The sequence below is a fragment of the Eleutherodactylus coqui genome, chromosome 3, assembly GCF_035609145.1.
Source record: "Eleutherodactylus coqui strain aEleCoq1 chromosome 3, aEleCoq1.hap1, whole genome shotgun sequence".
Taxonomy (NCBI): Eukaryota; Metazoa; Chordata; class Amphibia; order Anura; family Eleutherodactylidae; genus Eleutherodactylus; species Eleutherodactylus coqui.
In genome coordinates this window covers 198,694,216-198,703,296 of record NC_089839.1, presented here as the reverse complement: position 1 = coordinate 198,703,296, position 9,081 = coordinate 198,694,216, and the positions used below count along the sequence as shown (strand labels likewise).

General features: G+C 43.7%; 1 protein-coding gene across 1 annotated transcript; it reads right to left on the bottom strand.

Moving 5' to 3' along the window:
* Positions 1-4,134: 4,134 nt before the first annotated feature.
* On the bottom strand, positions 4,135-4,801 carry LOC136619927 (protein kinase C delta type-like). The gene is made up of 2 exons (XM_066594649.1): positions 4,374-4,801; positions 4,135-4,176 (listed from the first exon to the last, which is right to left on the bottom strand). The coding sequence occupies exons 1-2, from the start codon at positions 4,799-4,801 to the stop codon at positions 4,152-4,154; spliced, it is 453 nt and encodes a 150-aa protein (XP_066450746.1). The 3' UTR covers positions 4,135-4,151.
* Positions 4,802-9,081: the final 4,280 nt, after the last annotated feature.

The window sequence follows — 9,081 nt, the reverse complement described above, 5'->3', positions numbered from 1 at the left end:
TTTGTCTGAACGAACTCAAAGGCATTGCTTTGTTGTGTTATAAATGAATGCAGGAATAAGGGCTCATTCACACTAGTGCTTTCAGTCCTGTTTTTTGCTATTTTGTCGTGCGAACAGCAAAATGGAAAGAAAAGGCTTCTGGTTTCAAGTCCACAGAAATGTATTGGAGGGGAAGGATTTCATTTTCAATCCATCTCCATTCCGGTTTTTATACTGGATCACAAGCGCAGACTGCTACACTTTTGTTTCCATTTTCTGAAACGGAATACAGATGGGTCCTTTTTTTTATTGCATTGTACTCAATGGGAGGCGGATGGAACTTGATGACAACCTGTTTTCCATTTCCCGCTTTGGCTTTTTTCTTGTGGTGGTGGCTCAGTGGTTAGCACTGTTGGCTTGCAGTGCTGGGGTCCTAGGTTTAAATCTCATCAAAGACATCAACTTTTAAAAACTCCATATAGCCATCACCCTTGGTCAGATTTGAACCTACAACAGCAGCAGTGCTAACCACTGAGCCACCATGCCTCTGCTTTAAGTACCAGTGTTAGCACAACATAGCGCTATATGTATATTCTTGTTGTTCCAAATTAAGAGGCAGACAAAGGAAGGGGCTACTTCTATCACCTATCACATCCTTGCAATGTGATTGCGGGGTCCCAATCAGTTGCTATGGCACCCAGAAGCTTGGATATACCCTTCGGGTATGCTGGCCGTGGTGGCCGATGAGGCACAGCCTCTGGCTGACCTCATAGGCTTTCTAATGTACTACTATACTGAAGTCCAGGAATTACATACACTGACACCAACATGCGTGTGACATGTTGTGCTCCTGGGACCTGTAGTTCTATGGGTTTACAGCAGCACACTGCCACAGGTGTGGGATGATTGAGCTGGCTTGGTGTAGAGTTCTCCAGCCAACCAATCCCCGTCGGTCTGCTGCAAATAGATAACAGCCCCTCTTGCTGAAGGGTTCTGGTCATTTATCCATTTGTCATTTATCTCATTGCCTCTAAGAGCGCTGGTGCTTGGAGTCATTCATGTTCTGCTTCGGTGTAAGCTGCATGCATGAGGTTCTGGGTGGGATTCCCTTGTCTGTTTGTTAGTGTGAACAGTGATGTGTTCAGACATTAAGTGTGAACTGTCCCGTTGTTTTTCCCTTGTCTAATGTTCCTGCCTGTTTCCATCTTGGGCTAGCCAACCCCTTAGGTTACAGTGTTGGGGCATCCCTATTAGGATGATCATTGATCACCCCACTTGTAGGCGGGGTTCCCTTTTTGGGGTTTTAGTTGTCTTGTTAGAGTAGGGACTCGAAAGATGACATGGGTTTGTGGGCTTACATATTCTGGTCAAAATACAACCCTATACCTCGTATATACTAACTTATTAGATATTTATAAGTGATGATCGTTCCTATGTAAGAGAACAGGAATGATCATCACTGGGATGACAGTTGTCCTGTGTAAAAGGGCCCTAACTCCAGTAACCGAGGCCTTTTACAGGTCTTTCTAAAAACTCTAATGCAGAGAAAAAAATTTTTGCCAACATCAATTCCCTGGTTGCCTTAGGGCTCATGCACATGACCAGGTTACAGCATGTAGGAAGGATGTTTCCATATATACCATACCTGATGGATGTGCACAGTAGTATACAGGGGCTATAAACCTTTGTACTAAGGAAACTAAAGGCCCTTTTACGCACAACGATTATCACTTAAAATTTGTCCCAACGGCCAAAAATGAGCAATGACCATTACATGTAACCGCGGGTATCGTGCACTTTTCGCTTGAACAATGGATTTTACTTCACTTAAAATCCATTGTTTAGCCACTGAAAGACTGTACAAATACATTCCGTTTGAATGTATTTCGCTCATCTTGCAATAGATGAGCATTTTTACACTACCCTTGAGGAGAGTAATGGAATGTGTTGGCAGCCTCAAGGAGAACAATGGAGTGTGTGCAGCTGTTTACACAGCTAGGCATATGTTTAAAACACACACTGGGCTCGGCAAACAACTCCGGGGGTCCTTTTACATGCAAAACAAGATAATAATGAGTTAATGGGCATTAATTAACCTCATCCTCCAAAGCACTCCAGCATAGGGTTTGAGTAAATCAGGCCACTACACTATATGTTAGGTCCTCTGGCTGAAAGCTGCTCCTGTCTATGACCCTAGCCTTAGGCAGAAAGGTTCTATGCAGTGAGCCCGAAAATTGCTATGGCTTCAGAAATTACAGATAGATCTTCTATCCTTAACCGTCTGGGTCCAGTGTATTACATCTGAGGAACTAGACGATTGAGCAATCTCCTACGTCTATACTTTTGCGATATTGGATCCTTTGCAGCTAAGCTCTCAGATTTGATCTGATAAGTTAGTTGAGACCCTTTGGGTCTCTGATGGTAAGGCTGTCTGTCCATGGGCAGGTTTGAATTGCATTCCCCGCGGTGATAATCCAGCCACGGGGAACGCAGTGAAAGCTCTCTGCAGCGGGTTACCGCAACGCCCAAGGACAGGCAGACTAATAAGTTCTCAATATTGTCTCTGGAATTTCTGTGAAGGAAGGTTAAAGGCAGGGGCGTAACTACATGGGCCCCCACTCATCACTATGGTTCTTGCAAATACAATCCCCAGTGGCATTGGAAGAACATTATGTAAGACATTCAATGGAAATAAAGACACAGACACAAAGATTTATGGAGAAAGAACATTTTATTTCTAGTTATAGGAGATAATAAATTTTATTATGGGGAATTTGGAGGCTGAGTTGATCCAGAGGAAGGCGAAAACCCTTTAAGGAAAAAGCCAATTATCCTTGTATAAAAGGAAAAAATTCCTTCCTGACCCCAAATATGGCGATCGGAACAAATCCCAGGATCGAAGCCGACATCTGATCTATCTGACTTTTTAAAATGTGTTATTGTTTTCATAAATCTATTACCATCTGTTAGTGTGAAATATAAAGTGTATTGAACTAAACCTATTTATAGACTGTGTTGATCCAGAGGAAGGCGAAAACCCCCTTTAGGAAAGAGCCAATCATCCTGTTTCAAGGGGGGAAAATTCCTTCCTGATCCCAAATATGGCAACCAGAATAAATCTCAGAATCAAACGCCAGCAGCTCACCTCCCTAGTGTATGTGATGTCAGCTAAAGTTTGTGTTTCATTTTTATGTTTGTATTATATTATTTATGTGGCTGTTTCCTTATAAATAAAACCTAACCCTATTTAAGGCTGTGAGTTGATCCAGAGGAAGGCAAAAACCACCTTGAGGTATGAGCCAATTGTCCTCAAGTTGGAAAAATTCCTTCCTGATCCCAAATATGGCGATCAGAGCAAGTCCCAAGATCAAAGCCGACAACTACACCTATCTGTGTGTGCATACTCGTGTCTATGTATGTGTTTGTATTTATACTTGTGTTTAATCTGGTGTGGTGTAGGCTACTTACCTGGCCTGTGCCGAGGTCTTACTAGTAACCAGGAGTTCAGGGATAATAGTCACTCGGGCTATTTTTCCTGAACTCGCCAGCTACAAATCAAGCACAGGCCGCTCCTGGTGGTGTAGAAGGTCTTCAGGAGAGGATGATGTTCAAGTCAGCCGGAGGAGGTCAAGGTAGCTGATGTTAGCATGCAGGATACAGATGGTGGAGAGAGGATGTTGTTGGTAAGCGGAGCTCTTCTACAGCAGCAGAGTCGCAGGTTCAGGAGACAGTTGACGCGGGCTTAGTCTATAAGAAATAAGAGAGAAAATTGTTAGTTTTACCAGTTGTGGATACAAACAAGTGAACTACTGCAATATGACGATTTGTATCAGGAGCTGATTTATATTTGATATACAAAAAAAGTTATTTTCTGCAACTGTGACTCTACTATGAGTTATTAGCAGTTTTGTGATTGTGGAAGCCATAATGGAGGCCATATTGCTTGCCAACCAGATATATCAAAATCTCAGAAGGGAATGACTCAAAGGGGGAAAATTACAGGGCATTTTATGCCAGATTCTTGCATAAAAGGTCAAATCATTTGGCAGAAGCCCGGCTGTTCTGTTGCAGTGTATTAATGGTAGGTGTCCTTTGTGTATAGGAATGTATTGTTGTACAGATAGGTATGTGTAGGTGTACAGATATAACTTACCAGATGGTTGTGGCTTCCTTCACAATCGGATTCTTCTCATCATCCTAGGAAGAAGCAGAAACATAATTATTGGAAAAGAAATAAAAATGTAGCTGAGGAGGGAAAAGACTGCGGACCAGGCATGGTGACACGAAGCAGGGTTATTATATGACCACCTGTGCTGTCTGACACAAGAGGAACAATAATGATGAACACAGAGGTCAAAATGAAGAACATTATCCCTAGAGGAGGAAGATCTTACCGGGTCCAACTTGGTGAAGTGTACGAGAATCCGTCTATCGGGTGAAGGGGTGTCTTATCCTCCAGCCACAGCAGGTCCCGATTCTCCAAAACTTCCCTGAATGGTTTGAATGGTGGCCGTGCTCTTTTAAGTTCCAACACCTCCCAATCTATGGTGTCGAAGAACTGGTGACCTCGGATGTTCCTGTAGACACCCAGCCTCTCCTCAGGCTTCTTACGTAGCAGTCTCTCCAGAAGATGCTTCACATCAGCATCAAGCCAAGGTGGGAATTTTGGCTCCTTTCTGGTGATGGCTTTGATGACCTTTCTCCTGATGGAGCCGTAATAGAAAGGGGACTGTCCTGCCGCCATCCAGGATACGACAATTCCCAGGCTCCACCAGTCGACTGCTGTGTCGTAGTCTTCTTCAAGAAGCACTTCTGGGGCCATGAATTGAAGTGTGCCCGTCACTCCACTGATCTTGTTAGACGAGGCGACACTGTCTTGGGCCAGCCCCAGGTCAATCAGGCGGATGTGTCCAGATCTGTCCAGCATGATGTTGTCTAGCTTTATGTCACTGCAATGAAAAAAAGAGACATGTTAATCTGTTCATTGATACAGAGGTCTTAGGTATGTACCAAAGAAAAAAGTCCTAATTGAGGATTCTGGGAAAGTCTGGAACCCATTGCAAGGAAAAAGAGAAATGTGGAAAAGTTCTGCTTACCGATGGACGATGCTGCGTTGATGCAGGAACTGGAGGCCGCATGCTATCTCCGCTGTGTAGAATCTGAGAGAAGAGTGTAGTATCAATGACATGAAATCAGTCCGCTGACATCATGTCACCATCAAAGTGTCCGTCACCACCAGAAGAGAAGAGGCAGCCTGTATGCCCTCCACTCTTCTATATTTGTCATGTCACCCTCAGTCCCCCCAACCCCTGGTTAGTCATTTACTCACCTCACATGGTTGATGTCCAAGCTGCCGCACATTTTGATAAGCGCTCCTAGGCTTCCTCCAAGCAGATACTCTGTGATAAAGTAGACTCGGTCTGCAGACTGCTGTGCGGCATACAGGTGACAGATGAAAGGGCAGTCTTGGGCCTTCAGTAGTATCCGCTGCTCTCTCATTAAGATGTGTGGTTCGCTCCTTGTTTTGTTGACAACCTTGATGGCCATGAAAGTGTTTCTTTCGGGGAATGATGCCAGGACCACCTCAAGAAAACAAATAGGAAATAATCACTGACAGCGACCAGAGGGGAAAATCATATACATTTATTGCATGAGGGATTTATCAATAGGCCGCTTTCAAATTGTGCAAGATTTGTGTGTTTTTAAAGAAAAAATGGGTAAATCGCACATTAGCGAGCATGATATTGGGCCACGTTTCACATTCTGATATCGCGCTTGGTTATGTGTAGGTAGCCTAAGGCTAGTTCCACACATAGCAGCATCTACATGAAAAGAGATGAAAATCATGCTGAAACAACATAAGTTGACATGAAGCAGAGTTACAATCCGCACCATAAGTCAATTTACACAATAGAGTTTTTTCCGTGAGCATTAGGCCTCCTGCAGCGGGCCGACTTACATTGCGAAATCCAGAGCGGGATTCCACCTACGGATTTCACAGCAAATCCAGCCCATAGCATGTTATGGCAAAACGCGATTTGCTGCCCATGAGAGGAAATTAATTGCGATTTTCGCAGGAAAGAAATCACAGCTTTCTGCAATTTGCTGCAGGCTACGCACGGCCGGCTTCCATTGAAGTTAATGAAAAAAGTCATCCATCATGCAAGCCATTCCGCAATCATCATTGCGGAATGGCCACAGGAGCCGTGTCATCGCCATAGCGACAGTGTGGCATCCTCTCAACTGCACATGCTCCGGGCGGTACATTCGCAGCAGAGAAGGCCGCGTCATTGCCCTAGCGATGGCGCAGTGTTCCATGTACTGCGGATGTGCCACCGGGGACATTGGCAGCGAAAGAGAAGATGCCAGATCGGTAACCTAGGGTCACCATATGAGCTGCGGATATATGGGTCATTGCTAAACGACGGCATGGGAAATACAAACAAGTCCTGCAAGGCTTTATTATCATAGCTGCTATAGTACAAGACCCCTACAGGGATATAAAAAGTGTAAAAAAGAAAATATAAAAATAATGTGAAAAACTAACATCATATAAAACAAAAAAAAACCTATTTTTTGTGTTCTTTACCTTATTTGTATAAATTTAAAAAAACGTAAAACCCCACATATTTGGTATCATCATATCTGTAACAACCCGTACAATTAATTTGAACACATTATTTATCCTGCACAGCAAAAAACAATAAAAAAAACTACAAAACAGAGGCATAATGCTTATTTTCAACATTTTGCCTCCCAAAAATCACAATAAAAGTGATCAAAAAAGCCGTATGTACCCCAAAATGGTACCAATAAAGACTACAGCTTGTCACACAAAAAACCCTCACAGAGCTCCGTCCACAGAAAAATAAAAAGTTATAGGACTTTCAATGCAGCGATGTGGGAAAAAAATTTCCAAAAAAGAGTTTTTACTGTGGAAAAGTAGAAAAACCCAAAACAATCATAAGAATTTTGGTATAATTGTAATCGTACCGACCTGCAGAGAAAATGTATCATGTTATTTATGCTGCATGATTAGCGCTGTAAAAAACACATAAAACGAGCAATGACAGAATTGATGGGTTTTCTCTCCCTGCTATCAAAAAACATTTCTAAAGTTGTACAATATAGTATATTTACCCAAAAATGGCACCAATGAAAACTACAGTTCGCTTTGCAAAAAACAACCCCTCAAGCGGCCATGTCGACAGAACAATAAAAAGTTATGGCTTTTGAAAAGTGGAGATAAAAGTCCCCCCAAATCATTGCGTTCTTATGCCCAAAATTGGCCGTATCCTTAAGGGGTTAAAGCAGCGATTATGGGTGACCGTCGTTCACACATCAGAGTCTTTCATCAGTATTTTGTGAGGCAAAAATGGAAAGTCCAAAGGAAGTAGAATGGGAAGATTTACATTTTGGCTTAAAAATACTAATGTAAAATCCTCCCCGTGTGAAGGAGCCCTCGCTGCGCCCCAACCCGAAAATACAAAGTTCTGGAACTTACCTTGCTGAAGCTTCCTCTGCCCAAGATCTGTAGGGCGGTGAAGCGACTGATATCAAAGCTGTGGTGTGGTGGTACGAGGTCCTGGCTGGTGCCCGGTCTTGGCCCCTCATCCTTAGGCTCATCCTCTCCGCTCCTCCTCTTCTTTATTTCCGTGAGTCCACTCACGCTGTCATCTTCTCTCTTTCTCTTTTCTCCAACTCCTCCGTGTCCATTGGACGCCATTATTCACAGTCTTGTACTCTTCAATCCAACCACTGCCGTCGACAGTTGAAAGGAAATGGCAGTTGGCCGAGTGAAGGTCAAAGGTCAGGGAAGCTGCCAGTACTTTGCTTGCCAGTACCCTGCTCTGCCATATACACAGTGATGTGGGCACCATGAGTGATGGTCTAGTGCCCAATGAAACAGGGAAATTCATAGCTGGTTCTTCTAGTGCCACATTATTAATAGATGGGGTAGGGATGGCACTTCATTTCAGGGTTGGCAGCGGTGCCCATAGTTCATCAGAACTTCTGGAGTTTTAGAAAACTTGTAGTTGTGTGGAAATTTAAATGAACAGGGTGGAGAAATAACCCATAAATTGTACTACTGAGAGGGATAATAATGCCTGTGAGGGTCATTTTCTGCTCTATTCAATAAGTGTTCATCATCCAGATACATGATGTGTATTTCCATAGGTTACAATGGGCAGCGCCCTCGCCAGCGCAGATCTGGGTGTAGCGAGTGGAGATGCTTCTATGGAGGTCACAGAGGGATTCATCCGCAATGGGGGTTTATAGTGAGGTATGAAATGTTAGAAAGGGGTCATATAGAAATGTTAGGAGGGTCTTATAAACAAGCAGAGGTGGTGAGAATTACTGTTGGGGGCTGTAAATTGGCACAGTAATGTGCATACGGCATTATAAGACTTTATTTAGATTGAGCCAATAAAGACTACTATATTAGACAAGTTTGTGAGTCCAATCTGAAGTCTGGGAGAAGGAGAGGTTGTGTACAAGATATCGCCAGGTTTTGGGCCTCGAAAGAAGAGCGTGTAGCGTAATACGCTCACTTCTGCACAGTGAATGAGTGTATTTAACACTTGCGCCTGTTCAGAAATGGAGCGTATTTGCGCAGGCACCACTCATTCACACAAGCCGGAGGAATCACCGCACCTGATATAAAAGGATACATTGCCTAACATGGTGGCTGTGATTGCAGGTATGCGCTGCACTAAGTGCATTTCCGTGCGGGCAGATATGCGTGCTTCCACACCTCCCATAGACCTCTGTGGGGCTTTTTGGTTCGCAAACATGCACAAGATAAGGCAGGTCCTATTATTTTGCACCCACAGAAAAACAGGAGCAAAAAAAGAAAAGAAAGGGGGTAAAAAGCCCATTGAAATCAATGGGTTCCATTCTCCACGTATCACACTCATCTGTTTAAGCCCTTATATAAGGAGACCATACATCTTCATTTAGGTCAGACAGTCCCGCTTTGTGACCTTTTGTCCAGCTTTCCCAGGGTCGGGACATGGGGTCACCATTTCAAGACGTGGGATCCCCATTAAAGTGATTAGCAGCCAGGGTGCTGCAGCTACACAGCTGGTAATCACTGACTGG

Excerpts from the sequence above, each read along its gene's own strand:
- LOC136619927 (XM_066594649.1), bottom strand. The coding sequence starts at position 4,801 with ATGGCCCCAGAAGTGCTTCTTGAAGAAGACTACGACACAGCAGTCGAC. Across the intron at positions 4,177-4,373 it reads ACTTCACCAAGTTGGACCCG|GATGATGAGAAGAATCCGAT; the intron begins GTAAGATCTTCC and ends GCTTCTTCCTAG.